This window comes from Mycosarcoma maydis, chromosome 1, assembly GCF_000328475.2.
Source record: "Mycosarcoma maydis chromosome 1, whole genome shotgun sequence".
NCBI classification, from domain to species: domain Eukaryota; kingdom Fungi; phylum Basidiomycota; class Ustilaginomycetes; order Ustilaginales; genus Mycosarcoma; species Mycosarcoma maydis.
This window is the reverse complement of record NC_026478.1, coordinates 262,847-281,175: the sequence shown is the minus strand read 5'-3', so window position 1 is coordinate 281,175 and position 18,329 is coordinate 262,847. Positions and strand designations below refer to the sequence as shown.

Sequence of the window (18,329 nt, the reverse complement as noted above, 5' to 3'; positions counted from 1 at the left end):
AGAAATCATCGTCCGACAAAATCAGTTGTTAGCTTTTCCATGCGACTGGAAGCGAAGCGAATCGGTTTGTCAAGGCATTCACATTCACGATTGTAAGCGGGCTGTCTCTGGCTTGAACAACAATCCGCGCTAGGAGTCCAGCAGTTCGTTCGGGTGTCAACTCTACTCAGACTGATCTCAGCACCACAAGATGGCAATCCATCGTTCTATACGTTTCGCTGTCGACCCTGCATATGTGGCTTGCGTTTGACGCCGTTTTGACGGAAAAAAGGAGAGTCACAACTCACTGCACTAAATTGCGGCTAGAAATTTGAAAGCATCAGTTGACTAATTACCCGAGCCGCATTCTGCTCTCCACCAATCAGCTACACCTCAACATACAACCAGTGAAACCAGAGACAAGCACGCCGAATTGTATGCTGCGCACAACCGCAGGTCAAGGCATTGCAAGGGAGCCTGCGGTAAACAAAAGAAATGAGACGGCGATCAGGCGGCGAGACCAAACGCGCGAACGGTACGGTCCAGACTCGAGACGACCACACTTCCGTCTCTCGCATCCCAAGCAAGCCCTGTCAACTTTTCCGTGCCTTCCAACTTGACCAGATGGTTCCAGGACTTGTTTGCGTATATATTGACCCCATCCGTTGCTACAGCCAAGAACTGAAGCGACGGGTCAAACTTGACCGCCGACACGCCCGTCTTTCCTTCCTCCTCGACCGTCAGCTTTCCGACAGCGGTGAGTTTTCGCAAGTCCCACACTTCAACTTGCTTGCCCTGATCGCTGGCTGCAGCGAGGTAGTAGCCATTCTCGCTGAAATGAAGCGAAGAGACTCGCCCAGATAGCTCGGTTTGGATGGTCGAGGCGTTGGCGCCTGTTTTGACCTCCCAGATGCGGATCGCGCCTGTGGATGTACCAGTGGCAGCAAGCTGGCCGTCCGGGTGGAAGGCAAATGATTCGTAAGTGTCACCCAGGTCGGGATCCACATGGAGCAGTTCGGTACCATCTGGAAGAGAGCGTAGCGAGATTGTGCCGTCGCGACCAGCAGATCCGTATAGTGCTTCTGAAGGGTGGATGTCGACTCCAATCACTTCGCTCTTGTGTGCATCGGCGGTGCTTGAAAGCGCATACGCTTGTGACTTGGCACCCGTCGCGCCCGTCGGCTGCCACACTTTGACTGTACCATCCTCGCTGGCAGAAACAATGTAAGTCGGTAGCGCGGCCGTGTCATTGGCAGCTTCGGATCCGATGCGCGCGTCAGAGACGCCGCTGACAGCAACCTGAGTGATTCGCTTGGTGTGGCCCTTGAGCGTTGCCAACACTTGGTCTTCTTTGCGATCGTATATTTGAACATTCTTGTCGTTGCCGCCGGTGACCAACACATTGCCATCCGCGGAAGTTGCGATACATGAGACGCCAGCTGGCCTAGCATGATGCATCGAAGGCAGCTTCTGCACCTCTACAAAGTCTGCCACGGTACTCTGCGAGGCATATCCTTCCGGTGCTTTACGTTTGGACTTGGCCTTTCGCTGCGAAGATAGCCTTTGAGCGGTCGAGTCAATGACGTCGACGATCTCCTTCGGCAGGCCACCTGTTTCAGCAGCACCGGCGGATCCATTTTCGGCCGGCGCCGAGTCGGACATTTCCACGTCTTGCGCGGTACGTGACGAAGAAGGTCCTGCACCGATGGTGCCCTGGATGCTCGCTAAAGCTTCACGCGCCTGATCTCTCTCGTTGAGCAATCGCGCAATTACTCGCGCGCTGGCATCATTGGCGTAGAGAGCATGCGCCAATTCCTGCCGCAAGTTGTCGTAGTGCTTCTTGAGCGTGAATGTTTCGAGAATGATGGCATCGTACTCGTTCTGCAAGGACGTGAGCAGGGACGGAATCGAGCTGTGTTGTGGTGGACGAGGCACTGCTGTCTTAGGACCTGGCGTAACATCAAAGAAAAGGATCAGACAACTCTGGTCAGTTTGATGCCCTTTGCACAAAATCTAGGGCTTTACAGCGTTCACATTGTGCGATCAATGGTGGGAGGCGGCTCTCTTCTATTTGGACTGGTGTCAGAACTCGTGTTATAGTCGTCGCCAAAAGGCTCATCAACAGCTTCTAGTTGATATGTAGTTTTTGAGAAAGCAATTTCATCCTTCGTACCAGCGGCCGCCTGCCTGCCCGCCTTACCGCGTCGCACGATCGGGAATGCTGTGGATGACCAGAGGGAGATATACTTACTTGACTTGATCTCGATCAGATCGTCCAACTCGAGGGTATCACCCGTTACCGGGTCTTTTCCATTCTCGTTGATGTATTTGTGGATGAGGCGCTGCTCGTATATGAGGCCGCTCTTTCTGGACACGACCGGCACCTTGGGAGGCTCACCAGAGATGGCGCAGAACATGTTGACGCGATTGGCCCTTCTGCTGATGAATGCACAGAGCAGAGAAAGTTGATGAGGAGAGGAAGGCGACTGGACAGAAGATGTTCAGCTGTTGTGGATGGTTGAACGAATCACATACAGACCTTCCAGAAAGTGGACAGGCTTCGCGTCGGCAATTTTTCGTATTTGAGAAATTCTATCGCACGGGAATTATTCGATCTGCGATCTTGAAAATCTGGCCAGCGATCGGGCGGAGCTGAGATGCATTTCAAACCATCCACGATTTGAAGCTGACCGAGACAGAGTCACAGGGTTCAGAAACCTGAAAAGTTGCGAGAGGAACGCGGACGGATGAGAAGCACAACAAAGTAACCTGCCGCATATCCCGTCTTTGCCGTGCATGGCCCACGTTCACCGAAGCAAACTCGTGCGAAAGTATTCGTGGAGGTTTCCCTTTTTCTGTCTACAAGGTGGACCAAGCGTTCCTTTCCCTACAAAACCGAGGTGAATCACGAATGTCGTCGAGAGGTGTCGTGTAACTCTTCTGAGTATTAGCCTCTCATGTTTCTCAGGAAGTGGTTAGGACATGACGAAACGTGAAGCTGACCCCATACAGGTCTCAATGAAATCCGTTGAGTGGCAGCGAGCGCAGGCTGCGGACTTGCGCACAGAACCCTGGTATCTCGTAAACGTGTATGCTGCTGATGTGCCTACCACACGGCCGTTCAGCAACGGGGACTGAAGAACGAAGGTCACGTTTGTCGAACCTTGGCTCGGTGCAAGAGCATCGGGGTGCTGGACAGGCTGCGACTGTGTCTTGTGGGGAAAGAGTGTCAGTTCAACCGGGTATTCCGGCTAAGCGAACCCTGTTGGGAAAGCTAGCGTGGAGAGCGTTGCGTTGTGCGAAGCGAATCATGAATCACGAATCACGAATCGTGAATTGTGCGGGGCGCACTGACTCGTGACCATCATTGAGCGTATCGAGCCTGTGTTCAAGCGCGACGGACCCTTTGCCGACCAGGACAGAAACACGATAGAGAAGGAGATTGACGTTAAGCTTCTCATGTCACGGGTCTTTACCCTCTTGTTCAGCCTCCTTCAACACTGCGACCACCTGGATCCTCACTCGACAGTCCCTATCATATCCTGTTCCTTCAGATCGCACATTGAGTCGAACAGCAAAGCCCAGCGTACTCTGCCCCTTTCTCCCTACATTCGAAGTGTAGCAAAAGTGAGTATGATCGATAAACTAACTGCACGAGTGCGAGTCACAGGACGATACACGATGCTCCACGGTCTTACGGAACGTCTCGATGCGGATACCTAGGAGATGTCATCGAGCGCATTGGCCTTGTGTGAAGTCTCGCCGTGATTGCTGCTGGCGATGTCCGAGCGTGTCCATTCCGACCTCGCACGCTTTCGATCCATTTTCGTCTCGCCGTGATCTTCAGATTAGAACGTGCTTCACTGACACCGTCATCTCACGCTTTACGCCCTTCTCAAACCCCCGTTCCAACTTTTTAGCACGATGTCGACCGTCGTTTCCAAGCCATCACCGCTGACGACCCACCCATTGCTGGTGGGTTACCTCTCAGCGCTGGCTGCGAACCCGCTTCGCACCAAGTGAGTCCAATCAGAGCGCATCCCGAAAAGCGAACACCAGTGCCTTACTAGTTATGCTGTTCTGTCTTCTGTTCAATTCAGGATGATTACATCTGGTTTCTTCTCTGCTCTCGCTGAAATCCTCGCTGGACACTTTGCAGGCGTAGCACCGGTCGCGACCAAAACACCTTCGACGCTTGACGAGAAGAAGCGTGCATCGCAGCAAAACCCTGTCGGCCTCCTCTGCGCCTACGCTGCCAAGCTTGGCATCAACGAAAGAGCCTTCAAGATGTTCATCTACGGCTTTTTTGTCTCGGCACCCATGGGACACGTTCTCACTGGTCTGCTTCAGAAAGCTTTTGCTGGCCGAACGACAACGCGCGACAAAATTTTGCAGATCATCACCTCCAACCTCACCGTTTCGGTCTTTGCCAATTGTGTCTATTTGACTTGTATGGCGTACATCAACGGTGCTCGAGGAGTAGAGAACATCAAGACGGCTGTAAAGGCAGCTTTCTGGCCGGTCATGAGGGTCACGTGGACCACAAGCCCCATCACGATTGCCGTGGCTCAGAACTACCTGCCTGCCGTGGTGTGGGAACCCTTCTTTACCTTTATCCGGTTCATTCTGTCCACCTACTTCAACACGGTGGCCAAGAAGAAGCAGATGAAGCTAGCAAGGCAGGCAAAGCAGAACCAGTTGGATGGCGACTTGGCCAAGGGCGCTGCTCAGCGCAAGTAATGTACGAAAGCTGCCTCACGCCTGCCGAATCGGATGCTCTTAGGTGGCAGAAGGACATGTTCATCTCGTGGCAAATCAACACGTCCAATTTCAGCTTTTCGCCGAGTATCTTTGATGGCTCAATCCAAGCTGAAGCGCTGTGAAGCAGGAGTTACGCAGTATGTCGATTGCAGATTCTAGCATCTTGAAAGTCTATTCATCTACAAGCTGAAAGCTGACGGTAGCAAACACGAGATTCTCATCCTTGGTACTTCTCAACGTATATCTCACCGGCATATCCTTAAACCACCTTGCCACGTTCAACTTGACCGGTCCGATACCTAGGTTGAAGGTATTGAAATCCATCGCATCAGTGAAGAAAGAAGCGCCGTACACAACGTCTGGGTCGTACTGGAAGTCCAGACGGTTCTTCTCCGAAGCGAAATGCTTTCGACGTCGCGGAACGGGCAACGACTGCGTTGTAAAGATAAACGCGTTGTCTTCGATCATGTCTGTGGCAGGGTCGACAAATCGCCACGGTCCGAGTTGCTCGTCGAGCTTGGAAACTCTGGCATTAGAGCAACCTTGAGCGGACGAGCTACGACTGATGGAAGCGTGCGAGAGCATGTCGGCCAGTCTAAAGTCGCCGTCTTTGAGGCCATCTGACTTGGCGGATTCTTCCATCTCGTGACGAACCGAGGTGGCGATACGTTCCAAGTTGGGCATTTCCGGTTTGCAAGTGGCTTGGTCAGTGGACGCTTTGGGCATAGTCGATGACGGAAGGAGTGCATCCGCATCATCGAGCGGGGCAGTGACACCATGTTTGGGTATCGGTGCGACCAGAGCAGGTCCACTGTTTTCCTCAGCTTCGTCTACATCCGCAGGAGGAGCAGCAGCAATATCATGAGCACCAATGTCGTTGAAGTTTCCACTACCAACACGCGGAGACAAAGGCATCTCTTCGCCAGCATAGCCATGATTGGGAGTGAGAGCTCGATCCGGTGTACGATCCAATTCGGCTCTCTTACCGATTCCGAGGTAGGACAGCGTCTGACCAGCTGGACCATGCTGCACATCGTTGGAGCTGACACTGGCGACACTTCCCTGACGTGCAACGGAGTGGGTCTCGGTCAAGCGGCTAGCATCGGCGCTCGAGTCAACGCGACTGTTCCCGTCGTGGAGCTTGGCGTGGTGAGCTTCAAGCAGTGCCCGAACGCGCGGGTCGTCCTTGAAGCCAACGAATCGCCAGTACTTTTTCAAAATACGCTCCTCCTTTTGGTGAGCGCTACCAGCCCCCAGACCACCGAACCAGCCCTTCTTCTTCTTCACCGCAGCCTCACCATTCTTTTTGCTGAGGCTGTGGCTACGATCGAGCGATTCGCGAGGTACAATGTCGCCTTCGTCCTCATTGTCGCTCGCATTTGGACTGGCAACAAGCGCATTTTGCGGGTTGTGATTTGATTTTTCGGGGTCGATAATGGGGGTAGGTGCACGAGAGCTGTCCGGAGTGTTGCCTCGATGTGTATGACGGAGCACCACGACAGCATCATGGGCGCGGGAAGGGGCTGGCCAAGCACAAAACGTGTTCATGCAAGCTATGTAAGGCGACATGATGTAAGGTCGCCCAGAGTCCGGATGAAGCTCGTAAAAGGTGCAAGGGTCAATGTACTTGGCCACCCTCATACCGGCGTTGAAGGGAGCACGAGGAAAGTCGACAAACCTGTCGAAGTCGGTTCCGAAGAGAATGTCATTACCGCTCCATCGCTGCTTGAACCTGCCTTCGATCTGAATGCAAAATTTGCGCGAACGGCCCTCGAAGTATTCGCGGCCCGCTTCGCCTGGCTTGGCGCCGGGAGCATCGATGATGCGAACCAGAATGCGACCAACAAAATGCTCCGTGTCGATCTCGTGGGGTCGATTGGTATCGTTGATGCGACATTCTTCCTCGTGGAAGCGGTCGGAGCCCACCTGTACTTTCAATCGAGGCATTGCCTAAGTGTCGGTATGTTGTTCCTGTGCCGTCGGAAGCAAGGGTATTCGGCAAGTGCGTGAAGTAGAATGGATGTGTGCAGCTGTTTTCAGGTTGAAAAGCAGTTTCAAAGTCACCGAAAAGCTCAGAGACGTCGCCCTTCCTGTGAGAACGGCGGTCTGGTCAAAGGGAAGAAATCGAAACTTGACCAATGCCAGCAGCTCTTGAGAACGAGACAATCGGAACGTCCGAGTCCCTGGATAGGGTATCGCCGAGAGACGGGGTGTATGAAGAAGTTGACCTCGATCGGTGGCCTTTCGGTTGAGATGGGATCCTTGACTAGGTCGAAAGCCCTGGACTTGTTGTTGACGTTGGAGAGAAGAAGGTGGCATCAATTTCAAAGATTCAGCATAAAGTACAGTCAGCTGCGTGTTTGTTCCAATATTTTTTTTTTGAACGTGTCCGCCTTGCTCCACTCCACTTTGGCACTTGACGTCGCCCGTAACGTGTAAGCCTGAAACGTGAAATGTGAAGCATTTGTACAGCTGTTACGTTGATTTGCTTACCTTGCTCGTCTCGCTTCGGCAACGAGCTTGTGGAAGTCTCTGCAAATGTTTGAGGATGACAGAATGTCGTTCAGCGCTCTGTGGCAATACCTTCACGTCGTTCTGATGCTGGATTTTCATAGGCAGTAAGCCAGCTCGCGTTCAACGCCAACGTTATGGTGCTGTCACAGACAAAATCAGCTCATTCGTTATGTCCGTGTTTTGACGTTTTTGGAGGCTGCACAGCGCAGACGTGCCCACCCGACACAGTAATTGTGAATCACGAATCACGAATGGCACTGAGACTGAGAGATCATCAACGTACAAAACACCGCCCCAAGTTTTGCCTAGAACAAATGCACATTTCCGCCAATTTACCTGCAGGCGTGAAGTGCTCTGCAGGTTGTTTATGTTTACAACAAAACCTCCTCTCTCTGCTCACTCGGTTCATCATCGTGCGTAGTGTTTCCGAAATGTGAATCGTGGATTACAATCGCATCATGTGCAGCCGAAGCGCGTCTGGCATGCATGTTTGACTGTGTTTGCCGCCACATGATCTTTTTTTATACAAAGACAACAAAACGAGCTACAAATGCCCCGAGGAGGCAATGAGCCGTTTGCAGTCACATTCTGCCGCCTCGACAAGGACCGTTGAGACGCACTTAGCTCAAATCCGATTGTTCACGCAATGCTGACAGATGAATATACACCTAACAGAAGATATGCTCAACAATGCGGTCGTAACAAACTGCGTTCAGCTTTCAGTCATGATGTGTGTGACAGATCAAATCGTTGTGAAGGTATGTATGTACATGCAAAGTTCGTGGGTGGGCGAGACAGCACAGCCTGTCTACTGACCAAGACCTTTTCGAAGACCATCAGTGAGCGCCCAGACACCCCATGCACCCGGGTCAGGGGGCATCTCGCCCTGGTCCTTGCTGCCCACATACGTGGCTCGTCCAAGACGTGGCGTCATGGCCTGCGTCTTCTCAGCACCCACCTTGGATGCATCGACAGCTTCGGCGAGCGACTTGCCTGCACCTAGAGCGCGGCAGAAGGGGTCAAGAGCATCCACCAGTGTTCGGTCACCGGGGCGAGCAGGGGTGTAACGACCCAGGTTCTCGAGCGCATCCAGCGCAGCCTTGCCCCACACCTTCGCATCTGCCTGCGTACCCTTGGGGTTCGACAACAGGGACTGCACAAGACCAGCGAAGAAGAGTGCATAGATGGCACCCGAAGTACCACCCATAGCATACTCGAGCACCTCACCAATGGCGATGAGGGTGCCAGCAGCATTGTCCAGGGGAATCTCGCCCTTTTCGAGGGCCTTCTTGACTTCACTACCGGCCTGGGCAAGCGTCTCGCCGCAGTCACCGTCACCGACGATGGTGTCGTAGCGCGTCAAAACAGGCTCAATCTCGACGGTGGCGTTACATGCAGAGATGATGGCCTTCTTAACCAGCTCCGGATCAGGATTGGCAGGTCCATTGGACGACGCTCCAGGGTCGGCGAGACCACTGACCGAGCCACCAGCCTTACGAACGGTCTGGAGATGGTCAGCAGCTTCTTTCTCCTCGGCAAGGCGGTCACGTGGGTGGCCGCTTGTGCCACCCCAGCCATGCTGCACACCTAGCCACGAGTAGGCGGTGGTAGGATAATCGAGAAGCTCGAGCAAATCCTGCCCGGTGTTTTTCTGGAATCGTTTCTGGTTGATGAGCGAGACACCAAAGCCAGGGGCATTGAGCGAGGTCATGTAAGGACCGCAGAGGACACGACAAGGATGCAGGTTCCACTTGTTCTCGAGCAACTCGATGGTGAGATCGACGATAGCGTTCATCTCGAGCTGGCTCATGCCACCGAGGTTGTTCACAAACAGAACGGGTGCGTCATCCTTGTCGAAAGGAGTGTATGCTCGATCAGCGTCGTTGGGGTCGAGGAGCAGGTCGAGCATCTCACCGAGCAGCGCCTCAGGTTCTGGCTTCTTGTCCATGTGCTTAAAACCGGGCTCGTTGTGAATACCCATTCCAAGCTCGGCTGCGTCTTCGGCGAGGGCGCCACGTTCCTCTGCACCTTTGGGACGACCTGGGACGTGGCAGTGGTCGAGCGATGTGCCGATCGAGACCATGTTGTCCATCAAGTTGCGACCGAGCTCGCCGATCCGCTTGACATCCATGCCCTTGTCCGACGCCGCACCGAGAATCTTGCAAGTAAAGATGTTACCTGCCAGACCTCGTCGGCCAACGAGACCGCCGCGCTTTCGGCCGACGGCGACATCATCAGCCACAATTACCGCCTCAACGCCACCGCCTTGCTTGTCAGCGTATGCCATAGCAGCACGAGCCTTCTCGGCAGCTAGACCAAAGTGGAGGCAATCACCAGTGTAGTTGTTAACAACCATGACCACACCAGCATCGTGATTAATCAGGTCAATACCAGAGCAGATTTGGGCAGCTGAGGGTGAAGCAAAAATGTCACCAGAAATACAAGCGGCCAACATGCCCTTGCCGACGAAGCCTGCCTGAGCGGGCTCGTGGCCGGCACCGCCTCCTGAGATCACAGCGACCTTCTTGTTGTCGTGCGAAGGGTCGTAGACGACCTTGTGAGGAGCATAACTGTTTGAGCCGAAGGACCGTCAAATGGATAGAAAGATGTGGTCAACGACAACTCGAAACGAGCTGCAGACGTCGCAGAGCCAGTAGCGGCACGGCTTCGGTCAAGGAAAAATTATAGAGGGATGTTGGCTCGAGACTTACTATCGCAGAGCAGGATTCTGCGCAACGGTGCCGCGAAGATTGCGGTCTACGAGGCCCTGAGCGGTGTCGAACAAATGCTTCGTTGCCATTTTGATAGGACTTGATCCACAGAAATCTGGCTATTCCGGCACAATGCGTGCGAGGGGTAGAAAGTAAAGTGGAACGGTCTTGCCCGTCAAGTGTCAAAAAAAAGACGAGACGAGGAATGGTATGAAGGAAGCGCCGACAGCAGTGAGAGAACGGGTATATAACTCGCTAATGAAATATCGGCGGATGTTACAGATGATGGTGGGGGATGATAGGTCCGCAAGAAAGAACGAGGAGCCGCAAGATACATAAGGGTGGCGGGGTCATGTGGCAACGGAACCGCGTATTCGCCACTGTGAGAATGTGAAGCACCTGCGCGGTGTGGGCGTAAGGCAGGCTCAAGGGGGATCGGCCATACAAAGTGAAGACTGAACAGGCGCTTGGCTTTGTCAGGGTTGCGTTCCCCCTTGCAAAAGCTTTCAACTCTATCTTCTTCGCTCCGAAGAGTGAATTTGTGTGCATCCAATTCAAAAGCTAATTGTGAATCTGCACAGGCCGGTCCTAGTGATTCGGGAGAAGGCCGACAAATGTGAGGCGAATGCGAAGGCCAGCTCTCTCTGGTTGTGGCTCACTTGATCGCCGACGTGAGCTTGTTTGCTTGCCCCGCATCTGTTCGTCCAAAGTGGGCTGCAAGCGTGCATTTTGACTTTCCGACAGGGATAAGACAGGCCAGTTAGCAGTGGGGACGTGCGCGACGACTAGAATTTGTACTCGAATTTGCCGAGGCTGGGGGAGAATGCCTGCCTCCACCTTGTTTGCCAGAGAGCAGGTTCTGAGTCGCTCTTCCCGTCGATGCGAGCCTGTCTCTCCTATCAAAGTTGAGAGAACTCGCCGAACCTTTTTCCAACTCACAGCCTTTTTTTGGACGCCGCGTCTTCGGTGTCTTTTCTGCTACCCACCAGTTTTGTACAAAGCAGTGGCAGCAAGCAGGTCTAGAATACGCTCGCTTGGCAAGGGTGGCTCTGGGAAGTTCGGCTCTGGCGATGCGGGACCTTGGTGGAAGAAGCGTGCCATAATGACTCTGCATCCTGGCGGGCTTTGAGGTAGTCCAAGATTCATGCCGAGAGCCACCAAGTCCGGCAACGGCTCCTCATGTGTCGATTCTCAAGTTCCAGGACACGTGAGGGCCCACATGAATCCATCTTCCTGGCTGTCAGCCTGACCAGCATCAGGTGATGGAAAGTGGAAGCAAACATTCGTGATTCTTGCTTCGTTGGTCGGCAAGATGGTAGCATGCCAGATTCGTTGGGGGGAGAAGGACGCGTCGGCCAAATTCCAGCACCGAAGTCCGAAAGGGCCTATCCCCCATCACTATCGCATCTATCCTGCATCATGAAGGCTACTTGTATCTCTACTCGAAGTGAACGACACTACCCAAAGACTGAAGCCAAGTCGACTTAACGCGTTGTTTCTTCGATGCATCCAAGGCAGCTGGGGCTTGAATAAATGGAAGTAGGACAAGCGCGCGATGGATGCTTGGCAAGTTGCCGATCGGCCTCATCGAACATCATGCCGTATCTGACCAAACTGCCCATTCGAATGAGATGGGAAATTAAAGTGAACGTCGATACAGAAGATTGGTTTCAAGAGCATTGGAAGACTGATTACAATGAACAAGAATCTTATCGAACCCATACACGCGAAGGCGCATGGTATGTGAAATTGTCTGAAGATTGTTGCAATCGTCAATCGTGAATGTCAACCATGTGCAAGGCAAGTGGGAGAAGAGACAAAAAAAGTTGGTCGACTCAAGGTCAAGCTCGATCTCTGCCGGAACCATTTGCAACGCAAGGAAGCGCGCACATAACTCTATTTCCCTTCGAATGTTGTTCTTGCATGCGACAGGCGCCGTGTAGCTGCAACTTGTCACATCGCTGGCTGGTACACATCTGCACCGACTCAAAACCTGCAGCGCTGGCGAAACCGTCGATGACACTGTGACGGCAGAACTGACTGTTTTCACTCTTGAAAAACGGAAGAAACGCACGATTCGGCTTCGCGCTTGTTGACCCTGTCAGCAAATCCAGCTACATAAGTTGTACACCAGCAAACGCTGTTCCAGCCTTTTCTTATCCTGTTGTCACCAACAAACCATCGTAAAGATTCCGCGAATCTATGCTGAACGCTACAGTAAGCGCTTCAAGGGCTGCAAGGTCGATCGTGAGCGTTGCCCAGGTGGCGCGCCCGGCATTGTACGGCTCTGCGCGACCCTCGAACACCCTAGCCCATACCTCTCCCAGCTCATCTCGAGCTTTGAGCAAAACCCATAACTTTGGCAAGGCCAAGAAGATCAAAACGCCTCCATTTGCTTCCACCGACGACGATGTAGTCGTTCCGTACCCGGAAGATAGCTCACGTCACCCGCGCGACGATGTTGGACACAACACTACAGGCGGCCGCGTCGGACGTCACACACAACGAACTCTCGCAAGCTTCTCGATGGAAGGCAAGGTCTGCGTCGTTACTGGTGCTGCTCGTGGTATCGGCAACTTGATCGCACGTACCTTTGTTGAGTCTGGTGCGAATCATGTTGCTATTGTCGATCTTGATGAAGGCGAAAGCCAGCATGCTGCTAAAGAGGTTGATGAGTGGTTCACCAACCATGGTGGTGTTAAGCCAGGCGAGCTCGACATTCAGGGCTATGGCTGTGACATATCGGACGAGGTTCAGGTGCAAGACGTGATCAATCGCATCCATCAGCGCTTCGGCAAGATCAATGTGGCTGTCAACTCTGCCGGAATCGTGGAAAACTTCCCGGCTACCGAATACCCCACCGCCAAGCTCAAAAAGCTTTTTGACATCAACATCAACGGCTCGTACTTTGTCGCTCGCGAAGTGGCCAAGCGCATGATGCAAGACAAGGTGCAAGGCTCGATTGTCATGATTGCTTCCATGTCTGCATCGGTTGTCAACGTACCGCAAGCTCAGGCCCCGTACAATGCATCCAAGGCAGCCGTCAAGCATCTTGCCAAGTCGATGGCGGTGGAGTGGGCCAAGGCCGGCATCCGAGTCAACTCACTCTCGCCCGGATACATGCTCACGTCGCTCAGCCGTGCCGTGTTGGAGAACAGCCCGAACGGTAAAGAGCTCCGCACCAATTGGGAGAATATGACCCCGATGGGTCGTCTAGGCAATCCTGAGGATCTCAAGGGCGCTGTCGTGTACCTCTCTAGTGACGCTTCCGCCTTTACCACTGGCGCCGATCTTATAGTCGACGGCGGCTACACGTCTGTGTAAACACTAGTATCAATTGCAGCAAAAAGGAGCTTCTACCTTTTCCTGACTTGGGTTGGACCGTGCCGCTGAATGCTCAATCGTGAATCTTCTCGTCTTGAAGCGTTTGATCCAAGGTTTAGCTCGAGTCAGTGAGATCAACAGCCACATCAACACCAACGAGGGCAACGTGCAACGTGCAAATCAGAATTGATCGCGGCTGTTACATCCTGATAAAAACAGCTGTAGGGGGTTTTTTTTCTTTTTAGTTGACAACACATGATGGACGGAGCCGAGAAAAGTGACAGGTTCGGCTGCCCCTTTTTTGGGGTGGAAAAGCACGAACCACCATGAAGGACAAGGCGAAATCCGTATCAGCTCTGCATCTCAAGTTGAAAATCATCTCTGTGTCCTTCTTTGCTTATCGACAACTGCACCTGACATCACTGACGCCGCTATGAGAACAATCACCGCAATCTCATCGCTGCTCGCAGCTGCAATTTGCGTCTCAGCCACCGGTCCTTCCCACCCAGTTCTGGCTTTCACCTCGCCGCACGCTTCGTCGGTCCAACTCGAGCTGCCGACGGATTCGAGCTTGGCTGGGTTGATCGACTCGCTCTACGCGCCGGGAAAGATCTCTCCAGCCTGCAAACTGGACGCTGTTGTCCTGGTGGAGGCTGAGAATCTGAATCGCGATGCATTTGCCAGCCTTCGACATTCTTCGAGCAACTCGCTCAGAGCAAGATCGTTGAACGCACCTTCTCAAGTGACTTTCAATGCTGCTCCGGCTGCAGATGTATTCGATCTCCTTGTGGAGCGTGCTTCAAAGGCCTGCGGCTACGGTGACCTCGATATCACGACACTTGGCGCCTTTGAATCGCTCAATCCCACCAAGAATCCACGTTTCGTGGACATCAAGGCAGGTGACCTTCGAAAAGATGGTAGGTTCAACCCAAGCTTCAGGCTCACTGATGAACAGCTTGGAACAAAGTGGGACTCCAATCAACACGAGAGCTTTGACTGATCATGTAACTGGTTTGCTTTATCTGTGTGTATAGAGTCCTCGCTCTTGCAAACTTTGGAGTCACTCGACGAGTCGAGTCCACGAAACCTCGTTATCGTTGCGCCTCAGATCCGACTGCGTCAACACCCGAAGCGTCAGGTACGTGTTTTGCGCTTGTGAAGAGGACTTCTTCGATTCTGGCTGACCATTTCTTCGTTCTTCTCCTACAGTATATTGATGAAACCTCATCGTCCAATGGCAACTGGACGCAGCCCGAAGGTGGCATCTTTGCGCGATATCAGGTACGTTGCTCGCAAACAGTGGAACACACTTTCTCAGATCATGTGGATGACTGACCTGCCGAGGTCTCCCTTCGTGTTTGCACGTACTGATCGCTGGGTCCCGCTCTCGGTCCATTTCGTCTTGATTACAGCTCTTCTCCACGCCACTGATTCTGACGCTGATCCTTGTAGGCGGATTACTGCTTCCGATCGTCTACTTTGCCGTTTCGCAACTGGCTCAGATTCAGACTCCCGATCAGATGGGCGTTCGCAAGGACACCATCTCTGGCGATAAAAAGACACAGTAACTTAAATACAGTCATACCTTTGCCTTTTTCTAATCACCACAAGTTCGCCGCGCAATTTCAACATCAGTCCTTGGCATCAGCATGAGCATATGCATGTGTCAGGTGCTGGTTGCTCGGCGAATGCCGCTGACATACAAGGGAGGTGCCATAAAAACAAATTTTGGAATTGTGCACTGGATTTTCGCATTAAGCAAGGCCATAACATAAATCCATCAGGGAGATAGAGAGAAAGATGGAAGCTAGTTTACGCTGGCGCATTCACTCTCGGGGGTAACTACATTTTAAGGCGAGGGGCGAAAATGGGCTTTCAGTGAGAGAGGGTACTTGGGCCAGCCTCGGAGGGGTGCTGTTGCTTGTCGCTGTTCGACGAGTGGCCATGCTCCTCCTGGTCGGCTTCTCTCAGTTGGCGCTGGTGAGCCTTCTCCTGTTTCCTCTGCCTGGCCTGGATTGAACGGTTGGACTCCCAGTAGGTCTTTCCGCCGAACCTCAGTGCCAGTCTGCCCTCGCTCCAGATCTGGTACCACAGATAGCCAGCGACGGCAAACCAGTACCCGATGTACATGAAGACTGATCCGTAGGTGGCGGTGTTGTTCCAACCCACAAGCGAGTTCAAGATACCCCATCCTGTTCCACCCTTGTTGGCCTCTGGGTTGCAGCAGTTAAAGTGCCAAATGTAACCTTGCGAGTTGTAGGATCCTGGACCGTCGCCGGATTCGGCAGCTGAATCCCCTACAAGTTGGACGTAAGCGTAGAATTGGAGGTAGTAAACGGATCGAGAAGCCATACCAGAGGCGATGAGGAGGAGGAAGCAAGTGGAGAAGACGAGGAAGATTCGAACCGAGACCAAGTTGCCCGAACGGAAGATGAGGAATCCGATTCCCAAACCGACGGCGAGGCCAACGATGGCAGGAAGCGGGATCGAGGTTGCGGGCAGACCGAGAGAGACACCACCGATGAAGACGACACCTTCGAGGCCTTCTCGAAGTGTGGTGATGAGGGGGATCGTGAACAAGGCCAATGTTCCGCGATTCATTCGAAGCTTGAGATCGTTGACTGCTCCGGATGGCTTGGAAAAAAGACCACGCAAGCCGCCGCGCTTTCGACGCTGGTCGCCAGACATGCTGGGAACAACGTCGACAGCTTCCAGAGGGTTCAGCTTCTCGGTTCGCGTCGTCTTTGTACCAGCCTCTTCCTCGGCTGCCTGACGAGCAGACGAGGATGAAGCAGAAGCGGAATCATCCGAGTGGTTAGCATTGACAACGGTTGCCTCGCCCTCTTCATCTCTGCGGTGGTTGGGCTGGATGTTTTGATGGCTGAAAGCGTTTTCGAGCTTGCGCTTCCATTTGCGCTTGCTGTTACCAGCGCGCAGAATGGCAAGTGACATGGGTGTAATAAGCAACACAGCGACCAGGTTGAAGATTCCTTCCCAAAGCTCTTCTGCTTTACCGTAGAGGTCGTTGACTTGAGTGTAGAAAACGGCCAGGAACGCAGCTCCGATAGCAAATGCGATCAACAGACCGGTCAAAGCTCCCAATAGCACCTGAATCGTAAAAATACACCATGTCATCTCGTGTCAGCTGGCAATCAAGAATGAAACGATCAAGGCTGGTATGTGTGCGAAACTTACAATCTTTCGAAGCTTACGAACGAGCGCACGCTTCTTTTGTTCGACCTCGTGCTTCTCAGACTCGGTAAGCGAGTCGTGAGCGGCGAGGTCTTCGGCCGACTTTGTGTGCACTACAAGGTTTTCGAGCATACCAGAGAGAATGCCAATCACGAGGGAGGCCTCGAGCGCCTCCCTGGCGGCGATGAAGAAGATGGCTGGCGCAAACACTTTGTTGCCCGTTGCCGACATGTTTGCTTTTGTTACGACGACTGCCAGGAGACGTCTGGATGATGAAGGTGCGCGTGTTACGTTGGGGGAAGGGAGGTGAGATCGAGGGTGAAGGCGAGGGAGGTCGGGCAGATAAGAGGGAGCAAAGCGTCGAGGCAAGATTTTGGGAATTTCCCTTGAGGCAGAGCAGGCGATACAGGAGAAAAATATGATCTGATAAGGCCGAAGAGCGTGTGAAGAAAAGCGGAAGCTGCGTGAACAAGAGCTAGAAGGCCGGTCCAACCAAGAAGGCAATCGAAGAGGACAGCCGTTGTTGTAAACCTCAGGTACGAATCAAGGTGGACGGAGAGCCGAGACGGGAGAGTTCGGATGCAGATGTCCAGGCCAATGAGGTTGTAGAGACCACAGTCACCTTGTACGCTGTAAGATGATTGGGAGCGCAACAAGCGCAGCCGGTAAAAGGGAGATGCGGACCTGACAACACGGTCGGAACTGGGCAAAGGATCAGGCGCACATCAACAAGCAAGCCTCACGAGCAGAGCGGAGGAAGAAGAGAATCTGGTGCTTCCAGCGACGACATTCGAGCTGCACAAACACGTTCTGTTCAGATTCCAGTCCCATAAATTTCAAATGAGGTGGAAGAAAAAAACCCAAAAAAAACAAACAAACAGGAATTCGGGGTGCACAGGCTCAAGATGCGCCGGCCAAGGAAAGGACAGCGGGCAAACCTCGGCTTCTCAGACAGCGCATGAGCCAAAGGCGGAATGGCGATAAGAGTGTACAAGCCAGGAGAAGAGGCCAAGAGGGGGGAATGCAAAGTCGAGAAGGCAGAATACCAGCTGATCCGCCACCTCAAAACCCTACCACTCAAAGTTCGCGTGGGAATAGGGTGCTGAAAGAATCCAAGTCACGAGTACGCACAGGAAATTTGGCTGAATCAGGTTTATCAGATAGAAGACAGCCTGATTTTCTCTCTGCGCGGCTTAGTTTGATGCTCTGGCACGCGAGCACATGAGCACGCGAGCTCGCAAGCTAAGCGAGCCTAAGGAAAGTAATCAACCAGCGGTCCGCACCTGCATCCACAATTGAGCCGCAACTAAGGGTTTTCGCACGCGAGATTCGCAAAGCGACGCCGACATTCACCATTCACGATTTGATTCGTGATTCGTGATTGGCTTTGACCTTCTCAACTCCGCTTGCAACTTCCAGCCAGTTTACCAACCAACCCCACTTGAGGAGTGTGTCATTCCTCGCGTCGCATCGTTCGATATGCAAAGCAAGCATGAACGCTCGTCTCACTTTATCGTGCGCTTGTGCTCTCCGACGGTCGGTGCCGAGTCACCTATTGTCTGTTTTCCGTTTGCAATCGTGGGTTTGGAAGGCCAAAATCGCTCATGAGGCAATTTCACTAGATCCACGACTGCAACGCCGTGCAAGCCGCAAGGCGCGCTAATAATCCACACTAAGAGCCGAAGGTCTATTGCTTCCCTTGGCGAGCTTCTCATCCCGCGCGAAGAAGAGGTGCTTCCTATCGATCCTAGAGTCGAGAACCATGGCGTTGGGATGCAGCGGCATCTGTCACCGACTGCTGTTAGAAAATGCCGCAAGAAGGAGGTCGCCCACATGCAAAAAAATATG

At 53.0% G+C, this 18,329-nt stretch overlaps 7 protein-coding genes across 7 annotated transcripts; 3 read left to right on the top strand and 4 right to left on the bottom strand.

Moving 5' to 3' along the window:
* Positions 1–486: 486 nt before the first annotated feature.
* On the bottom strand, positions 487–2,396 carry UMAG_10027 (putative non-snRNP spliceosome component required for DNA repair; the record flags this gene model as incomplete). The annotated part of the gene is made up of 2 exons (XM_011388314.1): positions 487–1,928; positions 2,231–2,396. The coding sequence occupies 2 exons, from the start codon at positions 2,394–2,396 to the stop codon at positions 487–489; spliced, it is 1,608 nt and encodes a 535-aa protein (XP_011386616.1).
* A 1,507-nt stretch (positions 2,397–3,903) lies between these two features.
* Positions 3,904–4,719, top strand: UMAG_00111 (uncharacterized protein; the record flags this gene model as incomplete). Its single annotated transcript, XM_011387769.1, has 2 exons — positions 3,904–3,998; positions 4,080–4,719. The coding sequence occupies 2 exons, from the start codon at positions 3,904–3,906 to the stop codon at positions 4,717–4,719; spliced, it is 735 nt and encodes a 244-aa protein (XP_011386071.1).
* A 192-nt stretch (positions 4,720–4,911) lies between these two features.
* Positions 4,912–6,687, bottom strand: UMAG_10025 (uncharacterized protein; the record flags this gene model as incomplete). The annotated part of the gene is made up of 1 exon (XM_011388313.1): positions 4,912–6,687. The coding sequence occupies one exon, from the start codon at positions 6,685–6,687 to the stop codon at positions 4,912–4,914; it is 1,776 nt and encodes a 591-aa protein (XP_011386615.1).
* Positions 6,688–8,062: 1,375 nt separating this feature from the next.
* On the bottom strand, positions 8,063–10,054 carry UMAG_00109 (putative dihydroxyacetone kinase; the record flags this gene model as incomplete). Its single annotated transcript, XM_011387768.1, has 2 exons — positions 8,063–9,824; positions 9,966–10,054. 2 exons carry the CDS (start codon positions 10,052–10,054, stop codon positions 8,063–8,065), a joined length of 1,851 nt encoding a protein of 616 aa, XP_011386070.1.
* A 2,113-nt stretch (positions 10,055–12,167) lies between these two features.
* On the top strand, positions 12,168–13,289 carry UMAG_00108 (uncharacterized protein; the record flags this gene model as incomplete). Its single annotated transcript, XM_011387767.1, has 1 exon — positions 12,168–13,289. One exon carries the CDS (start codon positions 12,168–12,170, stop codon positions 13,287–13,289), a length of 1,122 nt encoding a protein of 373 aa, XP_011386069.1.
* A 433-nt stretch (positions 13,290–13,722) lies between these two features.
* On the top strand, positions 13,723–14,857 carry UMAG_10024 (uncharacterized protein; the record flags this gene model as incomplete). The annotated part of the gene is made up of 4 exons (XM_011388312.1): positions 13,723–14,206; positions 14,324–14,427; positions 14,499–14,570; positions 14,702–14,857. The coding sequence occupies 4 exons, from the start codon at positions 13,723–13,725 to the stop codon at positions 14,855–14,857; spliced, it is 816 nt and encodes a 271-aa protein (XP_011386614.1).
* Positions 14,858–15,164: 307 nt separating this feature from the next.
* On the bottom strand, positions 15,165–16,712 carry UMAG_10023 (high-affinity iron permease; the record flags this gene model as incomplete). The annotated part of the gene is made up of 2 exons (XM_011388311.1): positions 15,165–16,397; positions 16,485–16,712. 2 exons carry the CDS (start codon positions 16,710–16,712, stop codon positions 15,165–15,167), a joined length of 1,461 nt encoding a protein of 486 aa, XP_011386613.1.
* Between the last annotated feature and the right edge of the window lie 1,617 nt (positions 16,713–18,329).